Raw genomic sequence first — 16,916 nt, forward strand, 5'->3', positions numbered from 1 at the left:
ATAATAACCAGAGGTCACAAAGAGTGTACCGAAATTACCAAAATTAGAAATGAAAAGGGGGACATAACAACAGAATCTGAAGAAATTTAAAAAATCATCAGATCCTACTGCAAAAGCCTATATTCGACAAAATTGGAAAATCTGGAGGAAATGGAAAATTTTCTAGACAGAAACCAGGTACCAAAGTTAAATAAGGGACAAATAAACCATCTAAACAACACAATAACTCCTAAAGAAATAGAAGCAGTTATTAAAAGTCTCCCGAAAAAAGAGCCCAGGTCCAGATGAGATCAGTGCAAACTATTCCACAAAATAGAAACAGATGGAGCACTACCGAATTTCTTCTATGAAGCCATAATTACTCTTATACCAAAACCACACAATGACTCAACAAATAAAGAGAACGTCAGACCAACTTCCCTTATAAATATAGACGCAAAAATGCTCAATAAAATTCTTGGAAACCGAAAACAAGAACACATCAAAACAATCATTCATCATGATCAAGTAGGCTTCATCCCAGGGATGCAGGGATGGTTTAATATACGAAAATCCATCAATATAATCCAGTATATAAACAAACTCAAAGAAAAAACCACATGGTCAATTCATTAGATGCCGAGAAAGCATTTGACAAAATTCAACACCCCTTGATGATAAAAGTCCTGGGTCAGTCACCAATGGCTCATGCTCTAAGATCAAGAATCAACAAAAGGGACCTCATAAGACTGCAAAACTTTTCTAAAGTAAATGACACCGTCATTAGGACAAAATAGCAAACAACAGATTGGGAAAAGATCTTTACTAATCTTACATCTGATAGAGGGCTAATATCCAAAATATACAAAGAACTCAAGAAGTTAGATTCCAGAGAGCCAAACAACCATATTAAAAATGGAGTACAGAGATAAACAAAACATTCAAGCTGAGGAATATCGAAAGGCCAAAAAGCACCTAAAGAAATGTTCAACTTCCTTCCTCATCAGGGAAATGCAAATCGAATCAACCCTGAGATTCCACCTCAGACATGTCAGAATGGCTAAGATCAAAAACTCAGGTGACAGCAGGTGCTGGTGAGGATGTGGAGAAAGATGAGCACTCCTTCATTGTTGGTGGGATGGCAGACTGGTACAACCATTCTGGAAAATGAATCTGGAGGTTCCTCAGAAAATTGGATATTCCACTACCTGAGGATCCAGGTATATATCTCTCTTGGGCATCTACACAAAAGGTGCTCTAACATACAACAAAGACACATGCTCCACTGTGTTCATAGCAGCCTTATTTATAATAGCCAGAAGCTGGAAAGAACCCAGATGCCCTTCAACAGAGGAATGGATTCAAAAAATGTGGTACATCTACACAATGGAGTACTACTGAGCTATGAAAAACAATGACATCATGAAATTCATACGCAAATGGGTGGAACAAGAAAATATCACCCTGTTAGAGTTTACACAATCACAGAAAAACACATTTCTTTTGCACTCATTGATAAGTGGATATTAGCCAAAAGGCTTAAATTACCCAAGATGCAATCCACAGACCACGGGAAGCTCAAGAAGAAGGATGACCAAAATGTAGATGCTCCCATTCCTTCTTAAAAGGGAGAAAATTATCCATAGGAGGGGATATGGAAGCAAAGTTTAGAGCAGTGACTCAAGGAACGGCCCTTCAAAGCCTGCCCCACATTTGGCCCATATACAGCCACCAAAACTACATAAGAATGATGAAGCTCAAAAATGCATGCTTAAAGGAACCGGATATAGATCTCTCCTGAGAGACACATCCAGAGTATGTCCAATACAGAGGTCAATGCCAGCAGCAAACCACTGAACTGAGAATATGGCACCCTTGGGGAAAGTCAGAGGAAGTATTGAAAGAGTTGAAGAAGCTTGCAACCACATAAAAACAATAATGCCAACCAACCAGAGCTTCCAGGGACTAAACCACTACTCAAAGACTATACGTGGACTGACCCAGGACTCCAACTGCATATGTAGCAGAGAACAGCCATGTTGGGGCACCAGGGGAAGGGGAAGCCCTTGGCCTGGCCAAGGTTGGACCCCCAGTGCAGGGGAATATGTGGGGAGCAATAAGGTAGTTGGTTGGGGGAATACCCGTATGGTGAAGGGGGAGGGGAGGGAATGGGCACCTATGGACAGGAAACCAGGAAGGGGAATAATGTTTGAAGAGGAGAACTGAAGTTGGGAAAGGACCATACTGTAAGGAAGCTCTAGGATATGTGGGATCTGAAAAATGGGAGTATGTGCATTAAAAAAATTGTCCCTACGGGTGAGTTTTACAAATTGATAACATCAGTTTTAAAGTTATTAGAGGTTCAACAAAATATATGTATATGCATGTATATTTCAGACAGACAAGATAGCTTCATGGGTATAGGTGGTTGACACCAAGCCTCTCTGTTGATCAGAGTTTATTCCCAGGAACACAGACAGTGTGAGGAAAGAACCAAGTTCCACAGGTTGTTGTCTCTCTTCCACACTCACTAGGGCTGTCACGTGACAATACACACAAATGATTAGCTAAATCTAATTTGTACAATGTATCATTTCAAAATTGTGAAATTTATTCATTGTTTCATTTGTGTTCACTGGAGTTTTGCACATATGTTTGCAGAGTTAATATGCCTGCTGTTGCTCTTGAGATATTTCTCATGGTGGCTGAAATATTACTATATAGCCCTACTTGAAAAAAAAAAATGGTATTCTGAATGCACCTCACTTACCCCACTTGTACCATCCAAGGTCATCTGAGGCTGTTCTAATTCTTCTAATTGATGTTGTCTTTTATCTTTTAGCTTCTGAAACCTATGTTCCAGTCTGAAAACCATATTTAAAATAATTATGCTCACAGATCAATTAAACAAAAGAGAGAGCTCCTGAAATATTTAGATACTTTTCTAAAATTATTCAAGTAAATGGCTTGGTAACCACCATTTTTCTAGCTGTGCAATGTTATCCACACAGCAAGTTTGAGATAAGGTTAAAAGTATGCATTTCTACTTCTGTGCATGTGATCCTTGAACACATAAAGCATGCATACTGCTGAACCCCAACCCAGCATGCAGGTCCATAATTCAAACAACTTCAGGCAGGAACGTTTCGATGGCACCAGAAAGGACTCTTATCAGAAATGCTACAACTTCATCTTGTACTGCTTATTTCCTTTATGGGCTCTCAATTGCATTGCCATATTGCTTTCCACTGTACCTCTCTAATCGATTTCGCATGTCCTCTTCTCTACTTGGAGCATCTGTTCGTGACTTGGGACTAGACTCCTGGGCCTAAATGGAAGATAAATATGTTAGTCATAGTGCAGAACATGCTGTGCAGTTCTTCAGTCCTGCACTATGCTCAGGTTTTCTCAGGAAATATGCAAGTTTCTTCCCTTCCATGTATTTACTGTGACTCTGTGGAAACTGTAGTTAATAGCTGTTACAATAGGACTCTCATGGCCCTAAAACCTAAAATCAGGATAGCTGGCAATTCTAATATCCAGATAAATTGTGTTTTTTAACAATTATATTTTTTCTGTTACTGAAATTGCAATAATGGGCCAAATGGGGAGAAATGGTAGACAACATAAGGTAATAATTTATACATTTATATCTCAGCAAACACTTCACTGAACATAAAGTGAATTTTACCTTTATTAGCATATGTTACATATTAGGATGTCTCCAAGAATAAATTACTACTGTGTTCTTTAGTAAATTATGACCCCTAAGCACATCTTAGTAAACACTATTTGAAGATAAATAACATCAGGAAAAGTAATTTGTTTCATCATATGTGAATCTACATGTAGAGAATATCTTCTCATATACAAATAACCACGGGAAAATAAGGGCAACAGTGGAAAGGAGGGCTGTTTGTTTATTTGTTTGTTTGTTTGTTTGTTTGTTTGAGAAAAGATTTCTTTGTGAATCCCTGGCTGACTGGAACTATTTCTATAGACGAGGTTTGCCCCAAATTCAGAGATCTGTCAGTCTTCTCTGCCTGTGTGATGAGATGAAAGGGCTATGTCAGCACACCTGCCCCAAAACTAAACTGTTTTACAGAGAAAAGCATTGAGAAACAATATGGTAACTCATAGTAATGAGAGATATATCCAGATGTAGAACAATTGAAGCACAATTTCTGAAAAATAAGGCCAAATTAGTAAATGCTGCATTAAACAAAACAGAAAGACCAGCACAAGTAAAGGTAAGATACTGAAATCAATATAATTAGTTCAGAGAGTAAAAAACGTATGCCAGGAAATTTTAAAATAGTGACAGGGAAGCCATTGAAACATTGAAAAGGGAACACCACAAAAACCCAATTCTGCATGGGAAAATGAATTCATGAACAAGCACTTTACCGTGTTTTCATCCTTTGATGAGTGATTGGAACTACAGTGGTCAGATCTGCTGGAGTTGTTTCAGAGGAAAAAAACATACAACAGACATAGGTGAGTTCATTTGTTTAAGATAATGCTGTGCACTTGGTTACTTTGTGTTAAATGAGGTTGTTTACGTATGTTATTCCACTTCTGGTTTAGATGAGATTTTGGTGATTTTACACACACTTCTCTCAAACTATGAAATAGTTATCAAAGCCTCATTCATAGTTCTAGTTCAGAGAAGGACGGTATTGACCTACTTTAAGAATAAAACATCTCGTCTTCTCCTCTTGCTCCCTTACCCGCTTCCCTCTCTCTCCCCCTTTCTTCACTCTTCTCTCTCTCCACATGCTCGTGGTTGTCCTCTGCTCCTCTGTCCTCTCTGTCTCTCTCTCTCTCATCCCTCAATTCTCCTCTCCATTGCCTTAAATATACTCTATTCTATACTATACCCCCCCAAAAAAAGAGTAAAACATTTCCAAACCACTATCACATAGACTGTACTGATGCCCCATTAATTTTAACCAACCAAAGCATGATACACTCATTTTCTTGACAATATGTCCAAATAAAATACTGACAGGGAAGCCATCGAAACATTGAAAAGGAAACACCACAAAAACCCAATTCTGCATGGGAAAATGAATTCATGAACAAGCACTTTACTGTGTCTTCATCCTTTGATGAGTGACTGGAACTACAGGAGTTGGATAATTTTCTACTTGAACTGAAACAGGACTGGGAGTGAGACACAAAGCAGAGAGAGTTGCACTACTCCTATTCCTGGTACAAGACAAAGCCCTGTAACTCAGAAGTAGCCATCTTTGTTTTCAGTTCAGACATGCATATAAAACGAACACATGGGTTCACTTTGTCCAACATGATACAGGGAGTCCCATGAAACAGTTGAAATTTTTGCCAAGATAAAATGTACAAAAGGCAAATAATAATTAGCTATGTTAAGTTCTGGGAGAAGTCCCAGAAGTCATAAAACCATAAAATTTATAAACTGCATTCAGCTTTTCCATGTGTGTCCTAGATTTTGAGGTCCACATAAATTAACTAACACTAGAAACTTTCTGTATATGCAATGCAGTGGAAAGTGTGACAGAGAAACATAGTTCTGCTGATTTTTACCTATGTTTATCTAAAGGTTTACACATTTAAATTCTCAACCTATACAATCTATAAATAGACAGATGCTTGAAATGAAAACGGGCTCAATGATAGTATCTCTCCCCTCCCTTCCTCTCTCTCTCTCTCTCTCTCTCTCTCTCTCTCTCTCTCTCTCCATATATATATATATGTATATATATGTATATATGTATATATATATATCTTTCTGTGTGTTTGTATATGTGTGTGTGTATGTGTGCATATATGAGTGTGCACAGGCATTTTTCAATATATGTGTAGAGGAGTCTCTCTGTGCGTGTGTGTGTGTGTGTGTGTGTGTGTGTGTGTGTGTGTGTGTGTGTGTGTTTATGTGATGAAAGACTTGGGTTTTGGGTTTTCTATGTATCCCTGGTCTGAGCCTGTCCTAGTACTAATTCAGGCTTACCAAAATCTTAGACTAAACCCCATTTCTCAAGCTTATGAGTCCTGAGATTGTTAGGAACTCGCCATCAAACAAAGATAAAGAAAAATCTCTGAAGAAAAGAGTCACTGAAGAGAAAAAATTCTTTTTTAAATGTACTTTCATTTAATATAGCTTTTTAAAAGGGTACAAATATATCATGGTGAGAGAACCAAAGAAATGCTTCAGTTGCTTTAAATCAAATACTAAAGTATAGATTTCCAAATCTATGATTTAAAAACTCCAATATTAAAATCTTCAGCTAATATTAACAATAAACAAAATCAGATTATGCATGAAAGTCTTTGGCCCATATTGAAAATTACCAATGAATCTGTCTCTATAGGTTTTACTTTGTGTAATTGCTTCTCTCTCTACTGAAACTGTGAGATGATATCCTGATTAGTTTGTTTATTTGTTCTTAATATAAATTTCATGGATCAGGCTTGAGTGATTGTATCCTTTATAGAACACCACAAAGACAGAAAAGGAACAGAATTAGCAACTTTACCTGCCCAGTTCATCAGCTTCCTTTGGTGTCTGGGTCTCTTCTGCTAAAATCCTTTTCAGGTTCTGATTGTTGTATCTTATAAGAGCCGTAATAACTGGATTAAGTCCTTCCTGGACAACAATAATTTATAACTATGAGAACTTGATATTTCTCATGATACTGGAAAAGTCACTTGAAGACTTGATGGAGCTCACTTCTTCTGAGGTTCAGTGAGCTACAGCCTTGCCCTTCTTACCCTACAGTGTCTCATACTTACTGATCTTCCCTTTGTACAGCCCCTGCCTGCCTCCTGAGAGCTGCCCACAAACCCTGTCTTCCTGACACCCATTTGAGCATGAAAAAGTCATTGAACTTTGACTTCTACCCTGGCATTTGCATGGTATTTGAGTCATGTAATTGCTCCTTGGTTAACCAAAGTTTCTTGAAGCTGGAGCCCTATCTTTTACCTCTAATACTCCAAACATTAAACCATAGTAGAAAAGTTTTCAGTATTTCCTTTGATTGATGGATTAAATTGCATCTCTGGGAGAGGGTTTAATCCTTCATATTACGAACAATATTTACTCTACCATGATACCATGCCTTGTGTGAATACCATGTTCATCTGTTAGAGATATGTTATAGCCTTGAACATAATAAGTCCAGTATGGAAGAATCCTTCCTACATGGTGCTTTTGGGGAAAACATATACCACTTCAGTGACTCAGCTTTGACAGCATTATGAAAGAATCTGCATTCTCAGCAGGCTATGAGAGCAACTCCAGATTCTACTTGAGGCATTAGGAACCCATGTCAGACACTTTAATGATTCACTGAGGTGAACTACATGACACAGGTATCTAATATACTCTGATAACTTATGAACAATGGGTCTGTGTATGCACCATGTATGAGTGTGGCTTTCTGCGGCATGCACCTCACTGTGGTTTGGGGGTTTTGATGTGTTACACCACACTGGTATTCAGTTTTTCTCCTGAGTGCATCACACTGGGAATCAGGGTTTCTGATGTGTGCTCATGTTGACTTTGTGCTTATTAACTTTTTCAGTGACCTTTGATGAAAATTAATACTAACAATAACTTACTCAAATTTTTAAATTTAAATTAAATAAAAGAGTGCCTCATCTGCATGTATTTCTGTGTATGGGTGCTAGGGATTGATACCAGGGTCTTCAAAAGAGCAGCCAGAACTGTTACCTGCTGAGCCACCTCTCTAGCCCCAATAGCTGACATGCTTTAATATAAAAGTTTCCTTTATTAATTTTATCACTTCATTCATTGGTTTTCATGATTTTCATTCAGAAACACTACTTTACTGGCCTAGAGAGGTACTAAGTGGTTAAGAGAATTAAATGGTTGCCCAGAGTTAACAACTTTGGTTCCCAGACTTCAAGTCCATCAGAACACAAATGCCTCTCTTCAGGCCGCCTCAAGGACACACAGACTTCTATGATACAGACATGCATACACATACACACAAAGATAAATGAACTTTCAAAATAAAAAGGTTAACTTTATATAGAGTTTGACTCTATCATTACATGATATCAATCCTTATAAGACTGGGCCATATTTCTCTTTGATAGAAAAAAGGGACCTACTATTATTGATAAGCAGTCATGCTGTCTAACAGCTTTCTAAATATTTATGTTTAAACCATGTATATGTTTTAGTGGAGAACACAGTCCAAGAATGGAGTCATGTGAGAACTCTGCATGCTTGTAGGAAAACTCCAAGAAAACAAGACAAGAGTCTTGTGAAGAGTCTTTCTTCAAACACAGAAACATTTTTGGACTGTGATTTTGTGTTCCTCCACATATTACAGATAGGAATAAATTTACATTCCCTGTTGTTATTTATATGCCTTTTTGGTAAACCATGTTTTTTTTACCATGTGCGGATTGTTCTTGTTATTGAACACCTTACTCAGGATTCTTCTTAATCTTCAGAGTATAATTTTCCTGATGATATGAATACAGTTATCTATTGCATACGACTTTACTCTGCTTCATTTTTAACCCTGCTCTCCTGGGTTCACACTGCCTACTACAGCGGTAACATGTTTGATATGCTTATTTTTGCATGGGTAGCATTTAATGTAGAATTATTCCTGCTCCGCCAAACTCGGGGAGCACTGAGCAAAATTGGGGTTGAGGAATGTAAGAACCATTGAACAGGAAAGAATGAACAGTCTTCTCGACACAACATGACTGGTACTCTCAAGAACTCATAGAAGCTATGGTTACCTACACACAACTTGCAAAAGTAAAAGTAGTCTGAATTACAAAATGTGCTAGGGAATGGTTCGTGAGGATCTATCCTTATCTGAGTAGATATTGGTAGTTGATGACTGCTGATGAAGACAATTTTTTTCTTTTGGTGTGTAGAGATGCTGTTCATGATTCAAGAGATGGCTACACTTCAATAAATATATGATCAGCAGTAATTAGACCCAGGAGGATAATTAGAAATGGAAGTAACATGGAGAAAAAGAAGGAAGAAGAGGAAGAAGGAGAAATGAAATTGGGAAGGCAACATATTAGAGATAGGTTAGATGGGAGTATATGCTTAAAATAAATTATTCACAAGTGTAAGATTCTCAAATTAAAATAACAATTTTTATAGTTATGACAGGCTAAAGAGGATACACGCACACACACACATGCATGCACATGGACACATATATACCTATATTAGATATTAGATATTAGATTAGCAAGAGAGCTGCATGGGTAGAAGTAGCTGACACCAAGCCTAATAACTGGAGTTCATTATCTATAACATACGCAGTGTGAGGAAAGAACCAAGCTCCACAGGTTGTTCTCTCTTTTCCACACTCACTAGGGCAGTCACGTGACAGTACACACAAATGATTAGCTAAATCTAATTTGTAAAATGTATCATTTCAAAGTTGTGGACTTTATTGTTTCATTTGTGTTCACTGGAGTTTTGCTCATATGTTTGCAGAGTGAATATGCCTGCTGTTTCTCCTGAGATATTTCTCATGGTGCCTGAAACATTCCTATACAACCCTACTTGAAAAAGAAAAATAGTATTCTGAATGCACCTCACTTACCCAACGTGTACCACCGAAGATTGTCTGAGGCTGTTCTGATTCTTCTGTTTGATGTTTTCTTTTAACTTTTGGCTTCAGATTTTCACATTTCGGTCTAAAAACCATATTTTAAAATAATTATGCTCACAGATAATTTTTTTAAAAAGCAGAGAGCTCCTGAAATATTTAGATGCTTTTCTTAAATTATTCAAGTGAATGGCTTGGTAACCACCATTTTTCTAGCTGTGCAATGTTAGTTTTGAGATAAGGTTAAAAGTATGCATTTCTACTTCTGTGCATGTGATCCTTGAACATATAAAGCATGCATACTGCTGAACCCCAACCCAGCATGCAGGTCCATAATTCAAACAAGTTCAGCAGGAACTTCTCAATGACAGTACAAAGGACTCTTATTAGAATTGTTATGACTTCATATTACACTTCTTATTTCCTTTATGGGCTCTCAATTTCCTTGCCACATTGCTTTCCATTGTACCTCTGTAACCGATCTTCCACCTCCTCTTCTGTACTTGAAGTATCTGTTTGTAACTTGGCACTAGACTCCTGGGACTAAATGGGAGACAAATATGTTAGTCATAGTCCAATAAGAGCTTTAGAGTCCTGCAGTCCTGTTCTGTGTTTAAGTTTTATAAGGAAATAAGGACATTTCTTTCCCCGGCATGTATTTACTGTGACTCTGTGGAAACTGTAGTCCACAGCTGCTACAAGAGGACCCTCAAAGCCATAAAGTCTAAAATGAGGATAGCTGGCAATTCTAATATCAAAGTATATTATAACATAAAAATTATATTTTATGTGTTACTGAAATTGCAATAATGGACAAAATGGGAAGAAATGGTAAACTACATACAGTAATCATTTATAGTTTTATATCTCAGGAAACATTTCACTGTCTATAGTTTAAAAATATTTGTTTTGGTATATATTACATATTAAAAGGATGTCTCCAAGAATAAATTAGTACTGTGTTCTTTAGTAAATTGTATCACCTAAGAAGTGATTAGTAAAAGCTGCTCAAGAATAAATAACATCAAGGCTAGATGTTAGTTTTGTAATATGTAAATGTACATGTGGAAAATATATTCTTTTGAATTCAAATACCCAAGGTAATGTAAAATTAAGGGCTCCATTGTTTGGTGAATGGAGGGCTATTTGTATGTTTGTCTGTCAGTTTGTTGGTTGGTTGGTTGGTTGTTGGTTGGTTGGTTGGTTTGAGACAAGATTTCTTTGTGCATCCCTGACTGTCCTCAAACTGGCTCTCTAGACCAGGCTTGCCCCAAATTCAGAGATCTGTTAGTCTCCTCTGCCTGTGAGCTAATATGAAAGAGATGTGTCAGCACATCTGCCTGAAAGCTAAGCTGTTCTACAGGCAAATGTATTAGAAAACCACACACGATAAGTCAAAATAATCAGAGAAAAATCCAGATATAGATCCATTGATTCACAATTTCTGAAAAATATGACCAAATTAGTAAATGCTGCATTAAACATAACAGAAAGACCAGCACAAAGAAAGGTAAGATACTGAAATTAAATAATTAGCTCAAAACGATGAAAATCTTTTGCCAGGAAATTATAACCAGCCATAGGACCACACATTCATTTTCTTGACAAACTCTCAAATAGAATGGTGATAGGCAAGCCATCGAAACACTGAAAAGAAAATATCACAAAAACCCAATTCTGCAGGGGAAAATGAATTCATGAACAAGCACTTTACCGTGTTTTCATCCTTTGATGAGTGATTGGAACTAGAGTGGTCAGATCTGCTGGAGTCACTTCAGAGGAAAAAAACATACAACAGACATAGGTGAGTTCATTTGTTTAAGATAATGCTGTGCACTTGGTTACTTTGTGTTAAATGAGGTTGTTTACGTATGTTATTCCACTTCTGGTTTAGATGAGATTTTGATGATTCTACACACACTTCTCTCAAACTATGAAATAGTTATCAAAGCCTCATTCATAGTTCTAGTTCAGAGAAGGACGGTACTGACCTACTTTAAGAATAAAACATCTCGTCTTCTCCTCTGCTCCCTTACCCGCTTCCCTCTCTCTCCCCCTTTCTTCACTCTTCTCTCTCTCCACATGCTCATGGTTGTCCTCTGCTCCTCTGTCCTCTCTGTCTCTCTCTCTCTCATCCCTCAATTCTCCTCTCCATTGCCTTAAATATACTCTATTCTATACTATACCCCCACAAAAAAGAGTAAAACATTTCCAAACCACTATCACATAGGCTGTACTGATGCCCCATTAATTTTAACCAACCAAAGCATGATACACTCATTTTCTTGACAATATGTCCAAATAAAATACTGACAGGGAAGCCATCGAAACATTGAAAAGGAAACACCACAAAAATCCAATTCTGCATGGGAAAATGAATTCATGAACAAGCACTTTACTGTGTCTTCATCCTTTGATGAGTGACTGGAACTACAGGAGTTGGATAATTTTCTACTTGAACTGAAACAGGACTGGGAGTGAGACACAAAGCAGAGAGAGTTGCACTACTCCTATTCCTGGTACAAGACAAAGCCCTGTAACTCAGAAGTAGCCATCTTCATTTTCAGTTCAGACATGCATATAAAAAGAACACATGGGTTCACTTTGTCCAACATGGTACAGGGAGTCGAAACAGTTGAAATTTTTGCCAAGATAAAATGTACAAAATATAAAGAATAATTGACTATGTCAAGTTCTGGGAGGAGTCCCAAAGGCTATAAAAACAGGAAATTTATAATTTGCATTTAGCTTTTTTGTATAGGTCCTATTTTTTAAGGTTCATTTGGATTAACAAACTCTAGAAACTTTCTGTGTGTGCAATGCAGCGGAAAGTGTGACAGAGAAGCATAGTTCTGCTGATTTTTACCTATGTTTATCTAAAGGTTTTCACATTTAAATTTTCAATCTATACAACCTATAAAGACACAGATGCTTGGAATGAAAATGGGCTCAATTATAGGATCTCTCCCCCTCTCTCCTCACTCTCTATTTCTTTGTGTGTGTGTGTGTGTGTGTGTGTGTGTGTGTGTGTGTGTGTGTGTTTGTAGATAGACTTGGGTTTTCTATGTATCCCTGCCTTAATCTGATCTAATACTAATTCAGGCTGACCTAAATCTTATGTCAAACCTCACTTCCCAAGTTTATGAGTTTTGAGGATGTTAGGGTTTCACCATCAAAGGAAAAAAAGAAAGAAACTTTGAGGAAAACAGTCACTGAAGAGAAAACATTGTTTTCAAAATGTACTTTCGTTTACTATGACATTTTAAAATGAAACAAATGTAACAAGTGGAGAAAAAAGTATGTTTATTTGTTCTTCATATAAATTTAATGGATCAGGCTTGAGTGATTGTATCCTTTATAGAAAACCACAAAGACAGAAAAGGAACAGAATTAGCAGCTTTACCTGCCCAGTTCATCAGCTTCTGGTGGTACTTGGGCTTTCTTGTCTAAAAACTGTGACACACATTCGTTGTTTTTTAATAGAGCCACAATGACAGGTGTAAAGTTATCCTGCAGAAAAATAATAGTTTATAACTCTGAGAATTAGATATCTCTCAAAATAATGGGAAATCACATGAAAGACTTGATGGGGCTCACTTCTTCTCAGGATCAGTGAGCTACAGCCTTGCCCTTCTCACCCTACAGTGCCTCATACTTACTGATCTTCCCTTTGTACAGCCCCTGCCTGCTTCCTGAGAGCTGCCCACAAACCCTGTCTTCCTGACACCCAAAAGGTCATGTGATCTTGGCTTCTACCCTGGCATTAACATGGTATTTGAGTAATGTGATTGCTCCTTAGTAAACTAAAACTTCTTGAGGATGGAGCCCTGTCTTTTGCCTCTATTACCCCAAACATTAAACCAGAGTAGAAAAGTTTTCAGTATTTCCCTTGAGTGATGAATTATATTGCATCTCTGGGAGAGGGTTTAATCCTTCATATTATAAACAATATTTACTCTACCAGAATACCATGCCTTACATGAACATGTTTAGGCCTCACATGTTTATCTGTTAGAGACATATTATAACCTGAAACATATTAAGTCCAATATGGAAGAAATATCAGGACATGTATAATCCTTCCTACATGGTGCTTTTGTGGCAAATATACACAATTTCAATGATAACTTTACAGAAACATCTGCATTCACACCAGGCTATGGAAGAAACTGTTTAGCCTCTACTTATGGTATTAGGAACACATGACAGACTCTCAAATGGTTCACTGAGACATAGGTTGTGAACTAAATGACACAGGTATCGGGTGTACTATGATGGATTATGAACAATGTACTCTAATAACTTATGAACAATGGACCTGTGCAACTTTCTCACCTACAAGAAGATGAGTCTCTTATCTTTAAGAATTCTCGATGTCTCTAATTCACATTTATTTAAAATTTCTGTTTAGGCCAATTCCTTTTAGTTACTGCTTAAGGTTACTTTTTAGGCAAAATGTAAATCAGATATTAAAATGTAACTGTTTATGAATACGGAGTCTGATCATCATCCACATGAGTCATTTTAGAACAATTTTTTTTTCCGGAGCTGGGGACCAAGCGCTCTTCCGCTGAGCTAAATCCCCAACCCCCATTTTAGAACAATTTAAAACCATTGCCAGACTGCATGTGAAAGGCATAACTTTAGACCCAGCATTTGGGAGGCAGAGATACAGTACCACAAAAGCCAGAGCTACAGAGAGAGACAAGCAGACAGGTAGGCAAGCAGACAGACAGACAGACAAGGACATAGAGACAAACAGAAACTGAGTTGCTTGCCCGTCTAATGAACAATGCTGAGCAAAAGGATACTTTTCTTTGTAATAAGCATAAGCTTTCCACCCACTCCCACAAGTAACTCCATCAGGCTCACAGATATGCAAAGGGGATCTGATTACTTAAGAGATGAGAGTTGTTAAAATACCAGCCTCCAACTAATAAAATGAAATACCATTTGTAAGATCATTATAAATTAAACATAGTTTTATCAAGTAACACACTTTTAAACCTCCTGTCACTGCTTTCACAGTTCAAATAAGTCATTGTGAATCAAACCCAGTGCAAATGATCTGTAAATCAAAGCTGTGCGGTCTTTACCTCATTCCTTATAGTGATATCAGCATTGTGTACCAGCAGATTGGCTGTCATTGAGGTGTTGTTAAACCAAACAGCATAGTGCAATGCTGTGTTCCTATTCTTGTCCGTAGCATTTACATCAGCACCATGTTTTAGTAGAATGGTCGCACATTCTTCTTGCTTATACTGTGAAGCCTATGGGTGTTACATCAAGAAACAGATTGGAACAGTGAGAAATGCAAAAATTCTACTAATTAATAAATTTCACTAATTATTTGCATTTAGCTGAGATCATGTTTATTCCCAGAATTCTCATCAAATATGTGTCACACCAAAAGAGTTCAGTGCTATCTACCTTAATTAGTGCCGTGCTGTTGTCACTGTCACGGAGATTAAGGTCACAATTCCACGATATTAGGAGGGTCACTATATCAGGATGACCGTATGCACAAGCATAGTGCAAAAGAGTTCTGTGAAAATGAAGACTTTTTAAGAACTTTTATAAAACTAAGTCAAAACCACACAATTATTCGTGTAATTGTAAGCATTATTAGCATGTAACTAATTTTCTTCTGATAGAGAGACAACATTTATCAGCTCTTAGCACACAAATTAAGTTAGGGCAACCAATTCAGAGATTGTTTTTGTTTGTTTCTTTTCATCATTAAAACCATGGCACATATATTCCTGCATGGGAGACACAGAAGCCACCACTAAACTGAATGCCTGATGTGTTGGTTAGGTTTCCACTGCTGCAATGAAACGACATAACCAAAGACACCTGGGGAGGAAAATAGAAATGGCCCTGATAGAGTCTTTAAATGTCCCTCTGAAGCTTCCCAAGCCAGGCCTCCATCCACTGCATTATCCTCAGCATTCTTATCTACCAAGCTCTCACACAACTCACCAAGCATTGAACATTCAATTGCTTTTGTTCAATAATATTCCAAAATCCTTCCATGATCCTCCCCCTAAAATGGACAGCTCTGTCATGACAATGCCCCACTAAGCTGGTATCAAGCAGTCTTAGGATTTCCATTGCTCTAATGAAATAACCATGACCAAAGCAACTTGAGGATGAATGGGTTTATTTCACTCACTGTGGGATGATGTCACAGGTGAAGCAGGTACAAGATAGAAGGAGGCCTGTCATTGGATGAGAAGGAAAGATGGACGGGAGAAAAGTTTGAAGGAAGAGGAGGAGATTGGAACAGAAAGGAAGAGACAGGACAGAGGAGAGGGTGAGAAGCCATGGCAGGTGATGTTAAGATTCTGCTCTGTGTATTTACAGGTTGTTATTAATGTTCCTAAGGGATGGATGGTACCGGGCTTTGTATGTTTAGGTGGGCAATTATATCTTATCAATTGGATCTAAGATTATTGTGTTATGTGTTCTTTTATGTGACGGTTTGAGTGTAGGAAAGTGTGTGGCGGCAATAGACACTGGGCCGCCACGAAGTTGGGATGTGTTTCCGCCAAGATATCTAGCAGATATCTGGGGCACCGCAGCGTGGACCTAGCGGGATAAAAGACAAACTCTACCTTTTTTATTTTTATATTTTTACAACAACAACTCACATTTCCAGATAACAGTCCATCTCTAAAAGCAGCGAGGACAGGAAGTCAAATAGGGCAGGAGCCTGGAGCAAGAACTGATCACGGAAAAACAGGGCCAAGATGAGTTTCAGGATTTGCACAAGGCTTACTGGAATGTCCTAAAGTGTTATGGGACTTGTCTCTACCAACACTTGTCATGCTGTATTAGAGGTTTAGGGCCCCTGATTTAGTACCTCTGGAGATAGACTTATACCACATTAATCTGTTTTGAGGTTCCCGTTAGATTTAAGACTGAACATGTATTGCTTTCACATTACGCTCTTGTTAAATAGTATATTTTAAACTTTGCACAAACATGGTTTTAAAAAATGATTGAAAAAATGTATTAAGTGTCTGCTCCACTGCTTAAAAATGGATTGCTTTTATTTTCTTTCCTTCAAAAGTAAATATATTCCTAATTTTAGGGTTGCAAATTCTCTCATGCTTTCTAAATCCATGCTTCAGATGGACTGTGTACACATCCCGTCAGTCCTCCATGGTAACATGCGGCAGGCATCCCTAGGGTGCCCGTGATAGAAAATATCTCGTGGATAGCATTCCACCCAGGTTCCCATCTGGAACCTGGCCAGACCTTACTGGTCCTGTGATATTGTGTTTTCTGCTTCAAGTTGAGCTCTTGAGCCCCTTAGAGCTCACTCTTGGAGTGGGA

The 16,916-nt window shown here is 37.8% G+C and overlaps 1 protein-coding gene across 1 annotated transcript in view; it reads right to left on the minus strand.

Moving 5' to 3' along the window:
- The window catches only part of LOC103690071 (interaptin-like), a 280,698-nt gene that overhangs the window by 258,911 nt on the left and 4,871 nt on the right, over positions 1-16,916 (minus strand). The window contains exons 2-11 of the mRNA XM_087591928.1: positions 15,006-15,120; positions 14,672-14,845; positions 12,979-13,085; positions 11,290-11,347; positions 10,045-10,118; positions 9,570-9,663; positions 6,495-6,604; positions 4,387-4,432; positions 3,234-3,307; positions 2,750-2,843 (exon numbers count right to left, since the gene is read on the minus strand). Of these exons, the coding sequence (XP_087448054.1) occupies positions 2,750-2,843; positions 3,234-3,307; positions 4,387-4,432; positions 6,495-6,604; positions 9,570-9,663; positions 10,045-10,118; positions 11,290-11,347; positions 12,979-13,085; positions 14,672-14,845; positions 15,006-15,120 (946 nt within the window). The remainder of the gene's footprint in view (positions 1-2,749; positions 2,844-3,233; positions 3,308-4,386; positions 4,433-6,494; positions 6,605-9,569; positions 9,664-10,044; positions 10,119-11,289; positions 11,348-12,978; positions 13,086-14,671; positions 14,846-15,005; positions 15,121-16,916) is intronic.

The sequence above is a fragment of the Rattus norvegicus genome, chromosome 17 (genome assembly GCF_021556685.1).
Source record: "Rattus norvegicus strain SHRSP/BbbUtx chromosome 17, alternate assembly SHRSP_T2T, whole genome shotgun sequence".
NCBI lineage: Eukaryota > Metazoa > Chordata > Mammalia > Rodentia > Muridae > Rattus > Rattus norvegicus.